Consider the following 21,074-nt stretch of genomic DNA (forward strand, 5'->3'; position numbering starts at 1 on the left):
ACTGGGATTTGGGCTTCCATAACTAGAGTTTAATACATGCTTGGCTTTGAGAAAGTTGAGAAATCATACCGCTTTGTTTTCTTGCCAAAGACAGAAATATGGCCAAATAAAGCTGCCAGTCCACCACATTATTAATTTGTGTAATTAACTTAAATCATATTAATCTACCTTTTCTTTGGCTCTGGCAAGCTGACTCAAGCTGCCGGTTGCCTCCTCACGAGCTGATTTTAGCTCCTGCCTCAGTTCTTCATTTCTCCCCACCAGCTGGTGTATTTGGGACTTGAAGTGTGGGGCTGACTCAGACTGGCCACCCATGCCACTGACATCTAAAGCCTGTAGGAGAATGAGTAAAGTTTACTGCCACCCTCCCCCCCAAAAAACGGCTATTCTCAAATCCTCGATGCAACAGTTGTAGAGGATAAAAATACATTTATGCCACTATCCAAGATTGATTTTCATGTGTTTGGTGTGTGCTAGCATCTGCTACTTCCTTGCTGATTGGTATGTTGCATGGCTTTCTTGCCTTTTTCTTTGAAGCTAACCACATTTGTTTATCAGGTTGCTATGAGACAAACCCTGTGTTTCATCAAATGACAAGGTCAACGGTAAAATGCAGACGAGGGACAAAGTCCATTGTTTTCAGCTTATCTACGTGTAAAGGCATGATGTAAAGTGAGCCCGTGTGAAACACGTTGAAAAACACTATCTATTAATCAAATGTCGTCTTAAACTAAGCACTGTTTCACATCAGTTTTCATGCATACTTACATTGGCCAACCTTTCCAGATTAGGAACAGAAACAGCCTCTTGATTAATCCTCATTGCTTGAAGGACATCTTTCAGAGCAGCCTCCAGATCTTTTTTCACCTTTGAAAGTTCTTCCACTAAGAGTTCATGCACAGGAATGAATAACAATGGGGAAGCAGTACCCCAGAGATAAATCATTCAGATAAAAATGTTTTAAATACACTATATTGCCAAAAGTAATCGCTTGTCTGCCTTCACACACACACACACACACACACACAAATGAACTTGAGTGGGATCCCATTCTTAATCCAAAGGGTTTAATGTGATGTCTTTGCAGCTGTAAGAGCTTCAACTCGTCTGGGAAGGCTTTCCGTAAGGTTTAGGAGTGTGTATGGGAATTTTTTTTACCATTCTTTCAGAAGCTTCCCCTTTAATTCATCCCAAAGATGTTCTGTCAGGTTAATGTCAGGACTCTGTGCAGGCCAGTCAAGTTCTTCCACACCAAACTTATTCTTCTATGTCTTTACAGACCTTGCTTTGTACACTGATACACAGTCAAGTTGGAACAGGAAGGGCCCGTCCCCAGACTCTTCCCACAAGACTGCATGGGTGCATGAAATTGTCCAAAATGTCTTGCTGAAGCATTGAGAGTTTTTTTTCACTGGAGCAAAGGGGCTGAGCCCAACTCCTGAAAAACAACCCCACACCATAATCCCCTCTCCACCAGATTTGAAACTTGACATTTGACACAATGCAGTCAGACAAGTACTGTTCTCCTGGCAACCGCCAAACCTAGACTCATACATCAGATTATGGATTGCCAATCACAATCTGCCAATTGTATCACGGTCCCACACTAAAATTCACTGAGCTCCAGAGAGCGAGCCATTCTTTCATGAACATATGTAAAAGCAGTCTTTATGCCTAAGAGTGATTGGAACACCTGAATTCAATCTTTTGGATGGGTGAGTGAATACTTTTGGCAATACAGTATATATTGCATTGATCATCGTCTCATTACATAATGTACAGATGCTACAGTGACTCAAGTGTAAAAACATCTGTGTGAACTTTAAGTGGAAGTCAGAGCAGGACTACACTTACATTTGACCTGAAACTGGGTCCGGTGAAGTTCCAGCTCTCGCTCCTTTTTGCTTAACTCTTTTTCAAGGTACTCATTCTGAAATGCAGTGTTAACGTAATGTTTCAAATTAAAAACCCTGAAAACTTTGACATAACCCTTTCCCATGGTATACCATGGGAAGCAATATGCAACAAAGGGTGCATTCTTCACTGAATAATATGAAATTAAATTATAATTCTCACTTAGTTTGCTTGATGAGAATGTTTCTTTTTTAATATAGGGCACTAAGTCAGGTGGCAAGAGGTGATGTCACTACTGAGAGTCTTACTTTGCGCCTGGTTTCTTCATCTGTGTACATGCCACTCTGATTGAGCGACAGCTGTGCCGCCCTGCTCGGTCTAACATCTTCCTCCAGCAGTAAGCTTGACTGTGGAATCCCTGTAGACACAGCTGATTAAGAGCAACATTTTTTAAAATGTATGTCTGAAACAAAACTCAAAATTCAAGAGAAGTCAGGAGAAAAATAGCTAAATGTCTTCCTTTTGTACAAGCTAAACCAATAGATTTGGTTCAAACAAATACATTTTAGGTGGAAAAACCCTGCAAGGAAAAGATATCATCGGGCCAATGAGTTCATATGTCCCTTCCATTAAAACTGACAGCAAGTGTCACAAAAGGATGAAAATGAGTTTGGTCTGACCGGGAACCTTAAAGGAGTGTTGTAGGTTTCATGTCTGTGTATATAATAGGGGACAACTGGATTTGAGAGACATAAATTTCACATTAACATAGTGGACAAGGCTCCTTACTGAGGCCTATGTGCCTGTTTGTGGAGACATTACACCAGGAGTTGGCAACCCTGGGCACGCGCGCCAGCTGGGTTAACTGATGGCACCGCGCACAACACACAGTGAATTAATCTGAGAAGGTGCATTAAAAAATTATTGGCCAGGCCAGTGGTGCACATCGCAAATTAGCTCGCATAGTTGTGCCAATTCTTAATGACGGTATCTTAGCTAACAACCCCAACTACCAGATTCAACTTATAGTTGGCTAAAAATAACAGGGATGTGGCTAGCTGGCAGTTTTTTCAAGCGATGTTGAAATTTCCACATTCCAACACTTCAAATTTCCTTCGGGATTAATAAAGTATTCTGATTCTGATTCTGAAATGCTTCGGGAGCTGTCCGCTCAGCGCAGCATCAGCACCGCAGAAATACACCAATACAGCCGTAGACTCAAGACAGAATTCACAATGCGTTTTCGGGAGTTTCAGGTGTTTGGACCAATGTTTTCTTTTCTGATCAAACCAGAAAGCTTTAATGAGCAGCTAGATTTGTCTCGCATTAACTGGCTGGACATAGAGGACATAGAAATACAGCTGATTGAACTGAAAAGCTCGACTCTGTGGGGGTCAAAGTTTGCAGAACTACAAACGCAACTGGAATCCATAGATGTGCGTGTTCATGGAGCTTATATTTTCACCCGCTGGACATCACTACCTGACAAGTTTAACTGTCTTCAGAACATTGCAGAGGCCTTATTGAGAGTACTTGGCTCTACATATCTGTGTGAGCAGATTTTCTCTCACATGAGTGTCCTCAGGTAGCCGTCTGAATGCTGGACACACGGAGACCTGTGTCTCTGAGTGGGAGACGAGAGATCACATTAACATGTGTATCCCTGTATTAACAAACACACATTTTCTGTTGTACAGTTCATTTGCTGTTATGGAGTACTTGTTATGGATAAAGTGTCTTTTTTTTGTTTCAAAATAGCTGATAACTATTCGCTGATAGCTGCCAACATCTGTAAACAAATATAATTCTATAAAGTTGTTCTATATAGTGTGTAACTGTTCATATAGAGCATTATTACATTTATTGCTAATGCAATCATATGGCACACTGACTTCTGATAAAAATTTAGATGGCACTCATCATCAGAAAGGTTGCCGACCCCTGCCTTACACGATAGATGTGGTGAACCAACTACACATGAGCTTTTCAGAATGGGTGAAAAGAGTTGCTGATATACAAATATACTTTTTAAAGGAACAATCTGTGGAATCAAACCGAGTGATTTTAATGTCACCTCTTTCCTTCACCATGCATCTGATTTGTTTCTTTAATTCCAGTCTTTCCTCTTCAAGTCGTTCAATCTAGAAAATAATCAGAGTGTTAGTAGAAGATGCTCATGAGCAAAATTACATATAAAAATATTGGCTTTAACCAGTATAATTCCCACTATACCTCTTTGGTGAGCACTTGGTTTTCTGCTTTGTACCGGCGCTGTCTGAGATCTGCGGCACGCCTAAACTCTGTCAGATCCACTTCCTGCTTTGGTTCCAGACCTTCGGAGTCAAGATCAGTATAAACAAAAGCTAAATTAATTTTATAGTTCCACGTCAGTGAGTGTTGTCTAAATATACTGAGCAATGTGACCATTCGAGTTAAAAAATAAAAAATAAAAAAACCCATCTGACCTAGTTTTTCTCTAAAACCTTCGTTTTCGTCCATGAGGTCATTGATTCTCATCTCAAGCTGGTTGATCTCTTTGGTCATGGCCTCTGCCTCACATTCTTTCTCTCTAATTAGATTTTTACACTCTTTGATCTCTGCAATGGCTGCTTCCAGGCCATAAGTGCCCTGTAAAACAGAAACCAAGTTGTTGTTCAAAGTGTTTCATTCACCAAAAAGCAAGTCTTGTCTAAATGTCTTTTTTCCTTGTTTTTAACTCATATGCTTTTTGTGGAAATCAGGATGTGATTTGGCATGGTGAAAAACAAACACCATGTTTGTAGACCAAAAAAGCACGTGGATCACACCATAGTCACATTGTCATTTCAATGTCTCTATTAAAAGTGAGGATGGATGGGGAAAAGAAAAAAAAAAAATCACATGCATCAATTCCTGGAAATTAAGTCACAAATAATTTAATTTGGCTGAAAACATTTTACTGAAAGCCAAAATAAAAAAACAAAATAAAACAGAAAAAAATAAGGAACAAAAAATATGTTTGCAGACTTACAGACTCGTATTGGCTCAAGCGGTTTGAAGCCTCAATAAGTGCTTTGTCTTTTTCCTCAGCATGAGCTTCTGCTAGTTTTACCGCATGCTCTGCTTCCGTTGCTCTTGTCTCTGCAGCTTCTAGCTTTAACTTCAGCCCCTCCATTTTCTTCTGCTGTAAGGTGGATGGGAGGCCTTCAAGAACAAATGACAAATGTAATTGTAATTGTGCATATATATATATATATATATATATATATATGTGTGTATATGTGTGTGTGTGTGTGTGTGTGTGTGTGTGTGTGGATAGATAGATAGACAGACAGATATATGAGGCAAAATTCTTTTACAAAAAGCTAAAACTACCAGGGTCAAAATGATGAACCCAATCTTTGTTTTTTGCTGAATAAACAGCCTTTTAACAACAGTCTCACACGTTTCCTGAGCAATTTCAGCCCATTGTTCTTTGGCAAATCTCTCAAGTTCCTCCAGATTTGATGGTTTTCTGGCAGAAATTTTGTCTTCAGTTTACAATGCACATTTTCAAAGGGATTCAAGTCAGGGCTTTCTGGAAGCCATACAGTAAAGTTCACTTTGGATTTCTGGATGCTACTACGTGCTGGGATCATGATGTGCTGGAAGACAAAACAACAAGCCAGATGCACCCTATAGCATAATATGGCACTGTGATTTTCTTTTGATTTTACACTTTTCCCTTCTTCCTCCAAACATAAACAACATCTCTGAGGCCAAAGAGCTCTAGTTTCGTCTCAAAGGCCGAGTTTCCAGTGTGCATAATCTTTCTCCAGGCTGACTGCAACCTAGGAGTTCACTCCTGTGCAAGGTTCTAGTGACTGTCTTCTTTGAGACTACAATTCCCACTTTTTTTTAAGTCGTTCACTTATGTCTGAGCACATTTCTCACTAGTTTTCTTTCTTTGAAATCTTTCACTTCCAGGCTTTGTGGCAACTCCTTGGAATTCTTGATGATTGCTCCAGTTCTTGATACTTGGAAACACTGATGATGACACTCAGTTTTAACTTGATGTTACAAGCTTTGAGCATAAGCTTTAAGCTCTTCATTGCACATCAGTGGTTTGTGGTTTCTCCTATATCTCATTAAAAGGTCAGTTTTTCGGGGGCTAATAACACTGACACTGGTAACAAAAAAAAATCCAAAAAGCTAATATGCTAAGAAATGTTATGTCCAAAATCCCTTGCTCTGTTTAAAGAAAAAAAAAAAACACTTGGGAAAAATCTGACTCACATTAAAATACATAAACTGCTCAGTGGCACCTGCAAGTTCTGAGCCATTTACCTTCTTAGGCATGCAACCATGTTTTATCAGTTCTAATTTAAACAGTTTAAATTTTAGTTTAATCATGAATCTCAAAAATGTAAAAAAACAAAAACAAAAAACAAACAAACAAAAAAAAAACATAAAACCAAAACATCTATCTCAAAAATTCAGATATATTCAGAACATATATCTTTTATGATGATTATATTTTGATGTTTGGTATTTTTTTAAGGTTAGCTTAACCTGTTGGTCTACAGTTTGCTCTTTTTGGGCATTCCCCGTAACTACAAATGTCTGCAATCAACAACTGTCAGAAGAGAGACGAATGAACAACATTTGATAAATTAAACAGGGATGTATAAACCTCTGTCTTTCTTCGTAGATGTCTTTAGCTCCTCAATAAGTAGGGTGTGCCTCTCCATTTCCCCTGTATACTGCTCCACCTGCTCACTCAGCATCTTGATTTGATTATCACGCTCTTGGACAGCCTTTAGGATATTCACCACAAAATCAAAACACAACACAACACAAAAACACAGAATTATCAGGATTTCAATGTTAGACACATTTTACACAGCTGTGGCACACATAAATATTTACACATTCATTGTTGGAGAACGTTATGGACCGAAAACAAGGGGAGGGACAAGATAAGAGGCCCACGATGGATGAAACTTACAGCGCAGAGCTCATATATGACCTGACCCAGGGCAGCAAGAGACATGGAAGGAAGGATAGATTTATATGTAAAGACAGGGCAAAGAGAGAGAACCAAAAGAAGAAACATGACATACACATAGATACAGATAGGTGGAAAACAAGATATGACTATAACCTCCAAATTAGGATGCCCCTGTTCCAAAGAATAAAAATAAACGTATAAACAATGACCCCCCCGAGCATTTAAGATGTACATAGGGTTATTTTATCACAGTATTTTATTTATGCATATAAGGTTGATAAGAATTATATCTGTAACAAACTGTTTTGTTTTAGTTTTACTTTTTTGGCAACAGTGAAGTAAAAGTATGCTTTTCTTTCTATTTAAGCAAATGTCCTCAGAAAAAAATGTGGGTAAAACAAAAATCTTTTCTATGATAAGGTGACATAAAATAACATAGATGTATATCCAAGCACAACACTCAGATCCATTAATAACAAAGTCTGTGTTGAAATGTGTTCTAAAACGTCCCCAAATCACTTTTAAGATAAGGTAAAAGTTGCATTCCTATGCTGAGCTCAGGTTTTTGTGTTCACGTAAACAAAATTGTCGCCATGATTACACAATGACCTACATTCAGTGCACCACAATGGCAGGAGATGAAAGTCAGAAATGTTTATACACAAATGAGATTATTTCATCCCTATTTTTGAACAGACCTGCTGCAAGGCCAGAATGTTGCTTTTGTCCAAGTCCAGCTGTGCTGAACGCAGCTTTTCCCTCAAGTCACGAATCATCTGCTGGTACACCAAAATTTCATCGTCCTTCCCAGACAGCACTCGCTATCAGGAACAACAAAAGTAAACTCATGTTAGTCCTGTAGAATAGTTTAACAAAACTCAGTGATGAACTCAGTGACTGAAATTTGCAGGTGCCCACATGGACAATGCCTTCAAGAAGAAGGTTCAATGGTGCGAGAAGAGAAAGACTGAGCAATCTGGCCACATTGACAAGCAGTGTTCTTGGAAAAGTAAAGGTGAGACTTTGAAACCTGAGAACACTGTACCAGCTGTAAGAACTAGATAAAACAGATGAAAGATTCATAGCTAAAGTATTTATTCACAATCACAATTTCAAAAAGGCTAGGATGCTGTTCAAACTTTAAATGAAAACAGAATCTGCAAAGCTCACATACCCATATCTCATTCACCAGAAAACATATCAAATGCTTAAAGTTAGACATTTTAGTATTTCCTGAAAAATAGAAACTCACTTTGAATTCAATTGCAGCACACATGTTTAAAAAGGTGGGATGAGTGCAACAAAAAACTTGAAATGGTACCAAAAAGATACATCTGCAGCTAACTAGGTTAACTGGCCACAGGTCAGTGAGACACCAGACTATTATAAGAGCATCTTATAGAGGCAAAGTTTCTCAGAAATAAAGATGGGCAAGATCTTCACCAGTCTGTCTAAAAAATTGTGGAAGTCGGAAAAATGTTTAACTACTTTAAATATCTACAGCACATATCATCATCAAAAGATTCAGAAAATTTGGAGAAATCCAGAAGAGACGGCTGAAAACCAGTACTGGGTGCCTCTGATCTTCAGCCCCACAGACAGCACCGCATTAAAAAAATATATAGAGCAACACAGGGCTTGCACATTTCAGCAAGACAATGCTAAGCCCCATACTTCATCTGTTATAACTTTGAAGTTGAAGACTCCAAAGAGTGAACGATTTTTTACCAGCCAAAAACATTTGGCTCATTATGAAATGAGAAAATAAACTGCTGTTAACTGTTAAACAGCTAGAATCCTCTATCAGAGAAAAATGAGACAATATTACTTTCCCAGAGTCCAGGAATTGGTCTTCTCAATTATCAGATGTTTATGAAAATGACTGTTACACAGTGGTAAATATAGGCCTGTCTAATATTTTGCAACATGTTCAAAATTGCCTTATTTCCTAGTGTTACATTTTCTCAGTTTAACCATTTGATATGTTTTCTGTGTTCTACTGTGAGTAAAACATTGATCAATGAGATGTGTAAGTCTTTTCTACAATTTGGGTTGTAGTTTTAAACTATGTGAAGAGGCAGTGAAGAGACTAGTCCCATATGTAGGGATACCCATAGGTAAATGTTGTATTAATCAATATTAGTATTAATGTTCAGTGATCCTTTGTTTTAAGCGGAGAAGTGAAGATTAACAGAGGCACCAGAAGCCCCTTGGTGTAAGGGTTAAGGTTGCAGGTTTTTCCTTGAATGCACCTCCTTAAAGGAAATAAACTAAACAAATAAAACTTGCCCTTTGGAGAGTAAGTTTAAATGCTTACCTTCCACTCCTCCACTTTGGCATTGACAGCTGCCATAATAGGGTCGTTCTCTTCAGTCATGCTATGAATCTTATCTGTTAACTCTCTGACCTGCACATAAAAAGTGGAGCCATGATTCTGTACCTTGCACGCAAACATTATTTTATCAGCTTAAAAAATTGCAGAGTGTGACATAATAAATGGATTCAGGTAACTTATCTCCATTAAAAAAACAGTATGTGAAGAGAAGGATCTTACTTGAAGCTTTGTATGATCTCGCTCCTTCCTAAGCTGGTCCATAATGGAGTCAGTCTGCTGCACCACAATCTTCAACTTATTGTACTCATCCGTCATCTTCTCCATCTCCTTCACAGATTCCTCCAGGCTTCTCTGCATCTGCATATTCTCAGTCTTCAGATGTGTGTTTTCATCTTCCGCTCGCTAATAAACACAATATAATTCAATAAACATCATTTTAGGGGGCATAGTCTAAGACACATCAATCAGCAGTACAAAGAGTATGTAATAAAAAAAAATGAAAGCCATAAATATATGCAGTAAAGGTCTTAATTAACAATTACAAACAGCACTAATCTTGCATGTATGAGGCAGCGTAAGAGGCCTTGGGCATCCGATACATGGCACCATTGCCAAGCTTGGCACAAAATAGTCTGTTGCCTAGTTGACCAGATTTTATAGTAAACAAACAGATTTTCAGTACCTGCAGGTCTTCTAAACATTGGTAAAGCTGGCGGTTGGCAAGGTTGAGCTTCCTCTGAGTCTCAGCATTCTCATCTTTTGAAGACATAGGCTCTTTCTGGTCCAGCTCTCCGCGATAAAAGTCCACATCCTGCTGGAGCTGCTCATTCTGATGTGATGCGGCAACACAGACGTCAGTTCAGAAAATGAACCAAAAAAAAATTTCCTCTGCTCACTCACAAATATGGAAACACTAAATTGACTTTCGAAGCCCCTGAAATACAAGCCTGTCCTGCTTTTCAGTATACTTTGAACAGCGATGGATTTTACTATGATAGTTTATAAGAAAACACACAGTCTAGAAGGTGTCACCTTATGCTATATTAAATATAAAATGTGTTATAATTTATAATCTATCAGGTTAGTCAAGTTCACTTTGTGCACAAAAATCAAAACTTAAACCCTTTAAAAACCCCTAAATTCTGCTGAAATTCCATTATGTTAAGGATCTCATATTGCATATGATATACTTCTTATCATCATCCTATTCACTTTTTGTATGTACATTTATAAAAAGCTGTGATGCAAAAAAGCCTCATGTACACCTTTAAATTGCTACAAAACCTACAAACTATTCCTCATTTCACATAACCAAAAACTTAGTTTACTTAACTACACTACCTTTGTTTCTTACCTTCCTCTTAAGTTTTTCTAACTACACCACGGAACAGATGGAGACAGAAAAAAAGACTAGATTAAAAGGAGATAATGAGTAAAAAAGGAAGGTAAAGCATGAATACACAAAAGTTTTAAATGAAGTGCGAATGGATCATAACTAAACAAGGGATGAAATGAAATGACGAGTGTAATGTCAACTATCAAATACCTCTCTTTTCAGCTTCTTGATGACTTCCTCAGTCTTCTCTACTTGCACAACCAACTAGAAAGACAAAACCAACTTTACAATGTAGAAACATCGAAAGCGTTCTGTTGTTGCCTTGTAACCATCAGAAAACAATAGAAAGGTGGAAGCAAACAATGTCAAACAAGATTAGCAAAGCAACAGATGAGTCAAACCATTTGTATCGTATTCTTGTATTGGTTGTTTTTGTATATAAATTTGTCCATACATAAATATTTTCAGTTTAACGTAACATTCAATCTTTTCACCAGCATGTTTGGGTTTTTTTTTACCAGCGCTTTGTCAACATAGTATGTGCAAACTAATAAGCTAACATTTGCAAATCTACCTACGGCAAGTAAAGTGCTCATACCTCCTCATTGGTTTTCTTTTCCTTCCCCATTTCTTTCTTTAACTGGGTCACCTCATTCTCCCTTTGCTCCAACTGGGTCTCGAGGTGCCAAATCTGATCTCTAATAAAGCCGGTGTTCTGCACAGTGCTGTGGAGCTGAGTAGTATAAGCAGGAGACAAGATGCACACCCAAACAACCCCCACAAAGAAATCTCTTAGTGTCTTATTACCTCCATCTGTTCATATGTGTTCATTTCCATGACCAAGTTGTTAAACAACATTCTGTTCACGTTTTAAGGCATAAAAACAACCAGAATATAAGTAGTGACAATCCACAACCCTGGGAAAATTGAAAATGGTTAACAATTCAAAACGATAAGCAATTTCTGTGAGTGCGCAAGGAATTAGCTGTAATCTTCTTAGGGGTCACTACAGCAAATCCCTTCATAAGGAGGGTTACGTTCAATGATTGGCTGAAAGAGTTGGCACTGCTGAAAGGAAGTAAATAAGCATAGAAAGTGATATCAAACAACATAAACATTCATAATGATGGTTGAGTTCAACCATGTGAAGAAATAACAGTTCAGCAGATCAACAAAAATGCCCAATATATAATGTGTAAGCAATAACATATACAGTTTTTAAATATATATATATATATATATATATATATATAAAAACTAGATTTGTTTTACCTTCTGTTCTTGTTCCAACTGTGACACTTTAGCCAAGAGTTCTTTTTCTAAAACACAGAAAAATAATGCAGATGTTGTTTTTTAACCTCACAGACAAAAAAGAAAAATGTCTAACAAACTTTATATGATACTAACCTTTTCTAGCATGTTTTACACCAATGTCATCGATAAAGTCGAAGGCAACAGAAAGTTCTCGATCTCTAATCTAACACAGAAACGTAGAGAAGACGTTGAGAAACAAATATTATTTCAAAGGAAATATTTCATCATGCATAAACACGTAAAAGCACCAAGGTCAGTAGTGTGACTCCTTTATGAATATTCTTCTTTCCTAAAAATACATTACAGATGTTGGTAGGGTGGTTCACAGATGTGCGTGGGAGAGATCAGAATATAAAAACAATAAAACTGAACACCTTCAGGAGGGATTGAAACACCCTGAGGACTTGAATAATGTTCTCTGGAGCTTTATCCTTCACACCCCATTCTTCTGTCTGCATGGGAAAAGTCAAATGTAGAGTCATTCAACCTCATAATACCAATGCTTGTACGACACAACTGCCTAGACCAAAACAATCTATATTTATACGTGTAATATGACGAAGTGTACAAAGACTGATCAAGGTTCAATCGCAGTACTCAGGCTTATGCGGCAAATTCATCAAGAGCTTTCAGCATAAGTTAGATTGTTATGTGTTGTATCCAATGGTCACCGAAGGCATGAAAAATTTAGCATACATAAGTACATAATTGTTGACCAATCATCAAGTGATTGCTATACTCAAAATAATAGTCTCATATGAGCAGGACTATAGTCTGTCTTTATTCCATCGACCATCAAAGATAGACATTCAGTGAGCTGATGGAATTTGCAAATTTAAAAATATAAAACATTGCTTCTTGTCCAGAAGTAAATAGCATAATGTCATCGACGGGCCATTACCAAAACTAACAGATCGAAGACCTTATCCACTTCGTCTTTGTCGCGTTCATTGAGGGTTTCTGGGTCAATTCTCAACATTTTATCCCAATTAAGAGCTGCAGGCATCTTGGCCATGATGTGTTTTTAAAAGACTTAGCTAAATAGGAACTGATATAACATCGATGTGGCACTTAAATTTACGGTTATAGAATAGAGACGCATTGGCTGCTAGGTTACGGCTGACAACAACAGTTAGCTAATGAAGCTACTCCAGAAGAAAACTACAAAAAAATCGGTAAAGTTCCCGGAAACTTAACTAAACCGTAGCGAGACGGTGAATATAAAGTTATTAAAGTGTATCGTCGCAGTTTTGCAACTCGGTACTGTCCATATTTACGTCAGTTAGTCCACAAAAAGCATCAAATCTGGCTAGGTTCAACTTGCGCGGTCACCTCTGCACCGGAAGTTATAGTGGGTATTCGCCAAAGCTACTTAGCACATATGGAACGCCGCTTGATGAACTGTGTATTCCGTCTATGTTTTGTCAGCTAAAGTGTGTTTTATGAGCTCAACTGCCAGCCCTCTTATAGACACGGTGAGAAAGACCTAAGCTACTTCTCTTCCCATCTTATCCAGCCTAAACACAGGCGACAAGGTAGTTAGCTGTAGCCGCTAATTTAGCTTCATCGTTAGCTAATGTTATGTTGCAGCTACGGTGGCTCTGAAATTGTCATTACATGCTGTTTTGGGCTTTTTGTGCCATTATGTAACCATTATTGATTGGTCACAATGCCGACTGAATTTCATTTATCAAACACCTGGTGTTCGATTTCTCGTAGCTAATTCTCTCAAGTAATATTAGCTGGCCACGACAGCGCGTTGGAGTACGCCCTCCTTTGCTTTTGCTGCCAGCTGTAACTATTCGTTTTTTCAACAAATAAGCACAAATTTACTCACTTGTACTTTTATTCGTTCTATAATTTAGCTGTTATATTTCCAGTTACATCTGACTCTGTAGCTTTATCTACAAACCAGGGAGGCACACTCTAAGAAGTAATGCTTGCATGCCATTTAATTTACTGGGTGCTGTGATGAGGAATCGGGCTAAGAAGACTTGTTTACATACACAGTACATCACAAAGTTGCACTATAAGTGAAAATATGTGTCCAATGATGAAATAAGTTTGAACTCATAAGTGTCTATTTCACAAATCGTCATGCCATCAAAATTTGTAATAATACTAAATTTTTTGTTGTCCTGCACAGTGATCAATGAAGGCTTTGGTCAGCAATGGCTGTTGTGTCATGGAAGGAGATTTTACTTTTGAGTGGACTGGTGGTGGGGTGTTACTGGAACAGCTTGTCATGCGGGTTTGTGTTTGATGATGTCTCAGCAATCCTTGACAACAAGGATCTGCGCCCATCAACCCCAATCCACAACCTTTTTCTCAATGATTTCTGGGGAACACCCATGGCTGAGGTAAGCTTTAAGAAGACTCAAACTCAATACGGGATTATGTAATTTCTCTTTAGAATTTTATATTATGGATCAAATTTGTCTCATTGTCATTTGTCGTTACTCAAAGTAATTTAGAAAGAAATAAACCTCCAACATGTGTCCCACTACAGGAACGGAGCCATAAATCTTACAGACCCCTGACAGTACTCACCTTTCGACTGAACTACCTCTTCAGTGAACTCAGCGCAGCTTCCTACCACCTGCTCAATGTCATTTTACATGCTGTCGTATGTGTGCTTTTCCTGCGAGTGTGCCGATTGTTCCTGGACAAGACTTCCAGCTTGGTGGCAGCATTACTGTTTGCTGTGCATCCCATTCACACTGAAGCTGTAAGTGTACAATTGCTTTGCGAGCAAATGTTAAAAAATGTGTTTTATTAAATTTAATTTGGCCTAATTGAGAATTATGTTCACGTACAAGTCCATGGAAAAAGTGTAAATTAGTGAGAGAAGTAACTGGAAATACTCCTAATTTATCTTTCACTTTCTAAATTAAAGTAATCTCATCAAGTTATGGTCCACCGGATGGGACAGACCCACTGGGAATTATAGGCAAATGATTGGCATTGGTTAGGTGGTCCTTGAGTCCCATCTGCAATCCAACTCCTGACTTCCTCAACATTCTCATGTGCTATTTTAACCATTTTCATGAGCATTTGTTAGGCAAAGTTTTAGGAAAAATGAGATAGAATACAAGGTCACTTTTTAACTTTTTTTTAAATTTTAGGAACATCTGTCTGGGTTTGTATAACTAAGCATTCCACTTGGCTATCATGGACGACCTGTCATGGATGGTTCACAAATCTGTTGCAGGGATAACACAGATACACAACCGTTCTAGTTTAAATAAACACTTCTGGCCAATTTAGAATTGCCAGTTAAACTTACATATGCTTGTCTTTGGTACAGAGTTTCAAAACTTTGGACAGTGGGATCCAGCCAGGGTCTCTGGAGAGAACTCATACAAACATGCAATGTGCTAACACTGAACTAGAAGCTAGGTCCTTCTTGCTATGAGGTAACATAGCCAGCTAAGCTGCCCTAGCTAAGCACTGGGTTTTCCACAGAAATTATAACCACTGGATGTCCCACTTGATCTCTAGTACCGCAAACCAAATAAGCAGTAATGTTAGCCACACCTTCACTCTTCCTTTAAAACAAGAAAGGTGGCTTTGTGAAATACGTTGAGTAGCCCTGTAATATTCCAACTTAAGCTGAGCAATTCACTTGATAGTGCTGTAGAAGTATTTTCACTGCACTGTAAATGTGGCTGAATTAAAAGAATTCTGCATAGAAGAATGGGCCAAAATTCCTTTAGATGGAAAAAACCAGTTCTTGCAAACAGTTGCTACAATGGCGGTACAACAAATTATTCGATTTTGGGGGGGGGTTTTTTTTTTTCACATAGAGACAGATAGGTTTAGATAAATATTTCCCTTAATAAATGAGTTTGTAATTTAATAGTGGAATGTTTTATTTATTTAGGTCATTTAATACAAATATGAATTAAGTCACAAGCATTAAAAGAAATTAGGAAGGGGTCAGAGATCGTTTGAAGTTTGAAATCTACATGTGCAATAAGGTGTTAAAGAGACTTCAATATAGAAACGGTTTTTACATGTAAAGACTTTGTGTCTTTACTGAGCGTTGTAGGACATTAAGAGTAATCAGAAACTTAGCTTTGCACCAACATGTCCACTGTGGCATACAATCGGAATGCATTTCAGTGATTGTTAAAATTGCGTTAGAGTGAACCAGACAATAAACAGCAATTGAATTGTCACATCTTGCCTGTTATGGCTTGCTCAAAAAGGAACTCCACCTTATTCAAGTAAACCCTTTTGTTCATGCTCATGACATTAACTTACTTGTGCTACACGTTACATTAAACCTCTGTTTTTACTGTTGTCATTTAAGGCTGCATTAACATTCTTTAAATGCTTTAAAATTATTGCTTCCATTTTTTTTCCTTCTTGAAATATAAAGATAGTTATTATAGCTTATCATGGATGTTGTCTGTAACACAAAGCTTATTGAACTTAATAGGAAATCAAAACCCTTTAGCTTATTGTTTATTTGAACTTTATCTCATTCTACTGTCTGAAAAGCCTCTTCCCCAATTAGGACTTGTATTTCATCCTTTTGAACATAGCTGAACTGATGACCAGACAGGCCTTGACCAGAGTAAAAAAAACAAAGGAAACATTCTGCTTCTTGGGTGTGGAGTGCTACTGTTACACAGCATGCATCACTGTTCCTATCTTCCTCATCATGTTCTCTAATCTATGCACAGTCTTTCAGACTTCTTGAATGGAAACAATTTGCCTCACAAATGAGCCTTTAGTGTTAGTCCAGCAAATGCCCTTCATGTTATCACCGTCTGGAATCTCTCACTGAACGGATCATTTGTTTTTTGAATTATGCTTCAAGCACTGAAGGTCCCTGCATTATAAGCTTATACAAAGAGTGCCTGTGTGTCCCATGTCTTTTTCGGTAGGTTTTTTTTTTTTTTTTTTTTTTTTTTGGGGGGGGGGGGGGGGATCTGTCTTTTTGAATGAAGACTTCAGTTTATTTTTTTTTTTTTATATATATCTTCAAACATCTTTAGATACAAATTAGTGTCATTTGTATCTAATTTGTAACTCCATCCATCCATCTGGATGGATGGAGTTACAAATTAGATACAAATTAGATACAAATGACACTAATACAAATGATGGAGTTGCCAACTCTGTATAGATGGAAAGTTAAATTTGTAGTTTGAATATTTTCAGGAAATTGAGCCAACTGTAATCAGTCTTTCTAAGATTCTGTTGAAGTAACATTGCACTGATCAGACATTTTAGGGGGCTCTTGAATGCTGCCAGCATTTTTTCCTTCTCCCACCAGTTGACAAATAGGTCAGTCAGAGCACAATGCCTGTGCTTGTTTTGAATCTTCATGGCAAGCCCTATTTATTGGAAGCTGCAGCCCTCTCATGATGCCAGTTGAATTCTTAAAGTGTAAACAATCCCCTCTTCTTTTAGTGAGTGCTTTGTAGAACTATTTGTGGGACCTTTATGTTCTTAGAGTATGTCTCTTTCTAAGAACTTGATAATGATATTTCTTCCGCATGAGGGCAGTCATCATGTACTTAAATGACAGACGTTGCTGTCAGAGAGACTATGTTACATATAATTGCTTCCCCATCAGTTGATTTGGGTTGAACAGAACTTTTTATTTTTAGAGCCTTAGACCATGAGCTCTGGTTCGTGCCAGTCGAAGACACATGTGTAATGTTCTCAGAGTTATGAGATATGTTGTCTGAGACATGGAGGTCATGTGGTGGTGGCTTCAGAGTCTAGGCAAAGTAGCATGGGTATAGAATAGCATCTCCTAATAGGAAAAGTAAACTTTTCTGTATTATTTTACAAACTTATTTCAGAAATTTTTATCTACATTTCAACTTGAATTACCAAACAATGAACATTTAAGTATATTTTAAGAAATCATCTTTCCAAATCTTTATGGTTGGGTCGCTTGTGTTGATTGACTGTTATCATCAGGTCACTGGTGTGGTTGGCAGAGCTGAACTTCTTTCATCAATCTTTCTTCTGGCTGCTTTCCTGGCGTATACAAAGTCAACTGGACCAGACCATTCCATTGGTAAGTATAATGTTCTTCCCTGGCCTTTATTTATTTCTGTCTCATGTGCAAAATCTACTGGGTCGTTAAGTATGAACTTATTTTCAACATACTGTTCTCTGTTAACATTATTTCATTATTTTAATTACCAAAATAAGCAAATACAAAAAATCAAGACGGAGGCAGTGGAAGTGTCGTGGCAACAGATCGGATAAGATCAAACACCTGGCTATTCAGGTGTTAACTTCCAATTTTTTCCACCAATGTTTTGATATAAATAAACACTTCGCCTTGAGGGTAATTAATATGGAATGTTCAGTGTTACTTATTACTTATAGTCATGGTAATAAATCTGTCAAGTCTAAGGTTTTATGTATCCAGACCTGATTGTTAACAGGTCTTAAAATTAGGTAAATAAAACTTTAGCTATACAACAACTTGTGATATATTTCATTATTTATGTATCCAAAATTAAGCCAAATATGGAAGTGGTGTGTGAAAGTGCACTCTCGCTGCTTATATTGGAACTAAGGGAGTAATAATTAAATGCAGTTGATTAAATGATCATCAGCAGGTGTTTACCACCTGTGTAAAAGCAGTACCTTTGGTAGTCTGCTGATCTTGAGCACTCTGGCATGTATTAGAGTAGAATACATGCCTGTCATTGCCAAGTAGAAAATGTATCTGCAATGATCTTTAAGCAAGCAATTGTTGTTGTAATCTATCTGGCAAAGATTTTTTTTTTATTCCCAAGCAATTTGAAGTCTACAGGGAGTGCAGAATTATTAGGCAAGTTGTATTTTTGAGGAATAATTTTATTATTGAACAACAACCATGTTCTCAATGAACCCAAAAAACTCATTAATATCAAAGCTGAATGTTTTTGGAAGTAGTTTTTAGTTTGTTTTTAGTTTTAGCTATTTTAGGGGGATATCTGTGTGTGCAGGTGACTATTACTGTGCATAATTATTAGGCAACTTAACAAAAAACAAATATATACCCATTTCAATTATTTATTTTTACCAGTGAAACCAATATAACATCTCCACATTCACAAATATACATTTCTGACATCAAATCAAAAACAAATCAGCGACCAATATAGCCACCTTTCTTTGCAAGGACACTCAAAAGCCTGCCATCCATGGATTCTGTCAGTGTTTTGATCTGTTCACCATCAACATTGCGTGCAGCAGCAACCACAGCCTCCCAGACACTATTCAGAGAGGTGTACTGTTTTCCCTCCTTGTAAATCTCACATTTGATGATGGACCACAGGTTCTCAATGGGGTCCAGATCAGGTGAGCAAGGTAGGCCATGTCATTAGTTTTTTCTTCTTTTATACCCTTTCTTGCCAGCCCCGCTGTGGAGTACTTGGACGCGTGTGATGGAGCATTGTCCTGCATGAAAATCATGTTTTTCTTGAAGGATGCAGACTCCTTCCTGTACCACTGCTTGAAGAAGGTGTCTTCCAGAAACTGGCAGTAGGACTGGGAGTTGAGCTTGACTCCATCCTCAACCCGAAAAGGCCCCACAAGCTCATCTTTGATGATACCAGCCCAAACCAGTACTCCACCTCCACCTTGCTGGCGTCTGAGTCGGACTGGAGCTCTCTGCCCTTTACCAATCCAGCCACGGGCCCATCCATCTGGCCCATCAAGACTCACTCTCATTTCATCAGTCCATAAAACCTTAGAAAAACCAGTCTTGAGATATTTCTTGGCCCAGTCTTGACGTTTCAGCTTGTGTGTCTTGTTCAGTGGTGGTCGTCTTTCAGCCTTTCTTACCTTGGCCATGTCTCTGAGTATTGCACACCTTGTGCTTTTGGGCACTCCAGTGATGTTGCAGCTCTGAAATATGGCTAAACTGGTGGCAAGTGGCATCTTGGCAGCTGCACGCTTGAATTTTCTCAGTTCATGGGCAGTTATTTTGCGCCTTGGTTTTTCCACACGCTTCTTGCGACCCTGTTGACTATTTTGAATGAAACGCTTGATTGTTCGATGATCACGCTTCAGAAGCTTTGCAATTTTGAGACTGCTGCATCCCTCTGCAAGATATCTCACTATTTTTTACTTTTCTGAGCCTGTCAAGTCCTTCTTTTGACCCATTTTGCCAAAGGAAAGGAAGTTGCCTAATAATTATGCACACCTGATATAGGGTGTTGATGTCATTAGACCACACCCCTTCTCATTACAGAGATGCACATCACCTAATATGCTTAATTGGTAGTAGGCTTTCGAGCCTATACAGCTTGGAGTAAGACAACATGCATGAAGAGGATGATGTGGACAAAATACTCATTTGCCTAATAATTCTGCACTCCCTGTATAGTTCTATAGTAAGAAAGATGATTCATGTACATGCAATCTTCCCAGGAGTCGATGTCTCAGGAAATTTACCCCAAGATCATCATCAAAAAACTGTAGCACTCCAGCTCATGTCAGTTAGATGTTCAAGTCCATGACAATACAATTAGAAAAAGATGAAGCAAGTATGGCTTGTTTGGAATGGTTTCTAGAAGAAAGCCCAGGCAGCACAGCATAGGTTTGCAAAGTGGCATCAAACCGCAAGATTTCTGGAACAATGTCCTTTAGACGGAAAAATCCAAAGTGCAGATGTTTGGTTATGATGCACAGTGCTGTATATAGAAAACCACAGCAAATCAGCAGACATACCCCATACTGCCTGTCAAGCACAGCGATGGGAGTGTGACAATTTAAGATTGTTTTGCAGCCACAGACCTGGGTACTCTCCAGTCATTGAACTCCTCTATATGCCAAAGTATTCTAGAGTCAAAGGCCCTCTGTCTGACAGCTAAAGCTTAATCAAAATTGGGTCACACCGCAGGACATTGAGCTGAGGTACAGCAGCAAATTCACAACAGAATGGCTGAAAAAGAAACGAATCCAGCTTTTGCAATGCTCTAGTCAAAGTCCAGACCTCAATCTGATTGAAATGTTGTGGTAAGAGCTATGCATAAATGAGTGTTTGCAATCTTCAATTATCTGATGTAAAAGACTGATAAAGTCATACAGAAAGCAATTACTTAAACTTGCTGCTGCTAAAGGTAGCTCTAAAGCTGCTGAATTATGGGATGCGTCTGGATTCTCACACACAGCTTCTGCATGTTTTGGAAAGTTTTTGTTAAATAATAATGACGCTGTATAATATTCATCACAGGTTGTATTTTTAAGACTATTAGGTCAGTTTTTATGATGTCCTGATATGTAAAACCTTGCAAATG

The 21,074-nt window shown here is 38.1% G+C and overlaps 2 protein-coding genes across 8 annotated transcripts in view; one reads left to right on the plus strand and one right to left on the minus strand.

Annotated features, from left to right (window-relative positions):
- The window catches only part of cep290 (centrosomal protein 290), a 38,826-nt gene extending 25,976 nt beyond the window's left edge, over positions 1-12,850 (minus strand). For 2 of the 5 annotated variants that reach the window (XM_040026505.1, XM_040026510.1), the window contains exons 1-21: positions 12,710-12,850; positions 12,183-12,260; positions 11,902-11,971; positions 11,767-11,813; positions 11,093-11,227; positions 10,705-10,758; positions 10,513-10,533; positions 9,841-9,987; positions 9,378-9,560; positions 9,141-9,230; positions 7,522-7,644; positions 6,821-6,841; positions 6,506-6,629; positions 4,865-5,037; positions 4,320-4,482; positions 4,087-4,187; positions 3,929-3,995; positions 2,163-2,284; positions 1,855-1,930; positions 769-884; positions 169-333 (exon numbers count right to left, since the gene is read on the minus strand). In XM_040026505.1, the coding sequence (XP_039882439.1) occupies positions 169-333; positions 769-884; positions 1,855-1,930; positions 2,163-2,284; positions 3,929-3,995; positions 4,087-4,187; positions 4,320-4,482; positions 4,865-5,037; positions 6,506-6,629; positions 6,821-6,841; positions 7,522-7,644; positions 9,141-9,230; positions 9,378-9,560; positions 9,841-9,987; positions 10,513-10,533; positions 10,705-10,758; positions 11,093-11,227; positions 11,767-11,813; positions 11,902-11,971; positions 12,183-12,260; positions 12,710-12,823 (2,190 nt within the window). In that variant the 5' untranslated portion in view covers positions 12,824-12,850. The remainder of the gene's footprint in view (positions 1-168; positions 334-768; positions 885-1,854; positions 1,931-2,162; positions 2,285-3,928; positions 3,996-4,086; positions 4,188-4,319; positions 4,483-4,864; positions 5,038-6,505; positions 6,630-6,820; positions 6,842-7,521; positions 7,645-9,140; positions 9,231-9,377; positions 9,561-9,840; positions 9,988-10,512; positions 10,534-10,704; positions 10,759-11,092; positions 11,228-11,766; positions 11,814-11,901; positions 11,972-12,182; positions 12,261-12,709) is intronic. The other 3 variants (XM_040026506.1, XM_040026509.1, XM_040026508.1) reach the window with 3 other exon arrangements.
- A 41-nt stretch (positions 12,851-12,891) lies between these two features.
- Positions 12,892-21,074, plus strand: part of tmtc3 (transmembrane O-mannosyltransferase targeting cadherins 3) — a 35,983-nt gene continuing 27,800 nt past the window's right edge. The window contains exons 1-4 of one of the 3 annotated variants that reach the window (XM_040026513.1): positions 12,892-12,983; positions 13,955-14,168; positions 14,318-14,536; positions 17,752-17,851. In XM_040026513.1, the coding sequence (XP_039882447.1) occupies positions 13,980-14,168; positions 14,318-14,536; positions 17,752-17,851 (508 nt within the window). In that variant the 5' untranslated portion in view covers positions 12,892-12,983; positions 13,955-13,979. Of the gene's footprint in view, positions 12,984-13,173; positions 13,344-13,954; positions 14,169-14,317; positions 14,537-17,751; positions 17,852-21,074 lie in introns of those variants that run through there. The other 2 variants (XM_040026511.1, XM_040026512.1) reach the window with 2 other exon arrangements.

Source organism: Simochromis diagramma, unplaced genomic scaffold (assembly GCF_900408965.1).
Source record: "Simochromis diagramma unplaced genomic scaffold, fSimDia1.1 OVJJ01000293.1, whole genome shotgun sequence".
In the NCBI taxonomy this organism is placed as follows: domain Eukaryota; kingdom Metazoa; phylum Chordata; class Actinopteri; order Cichliformes; family Cichlidae; genus Simochromis; species Simochromis diagramma.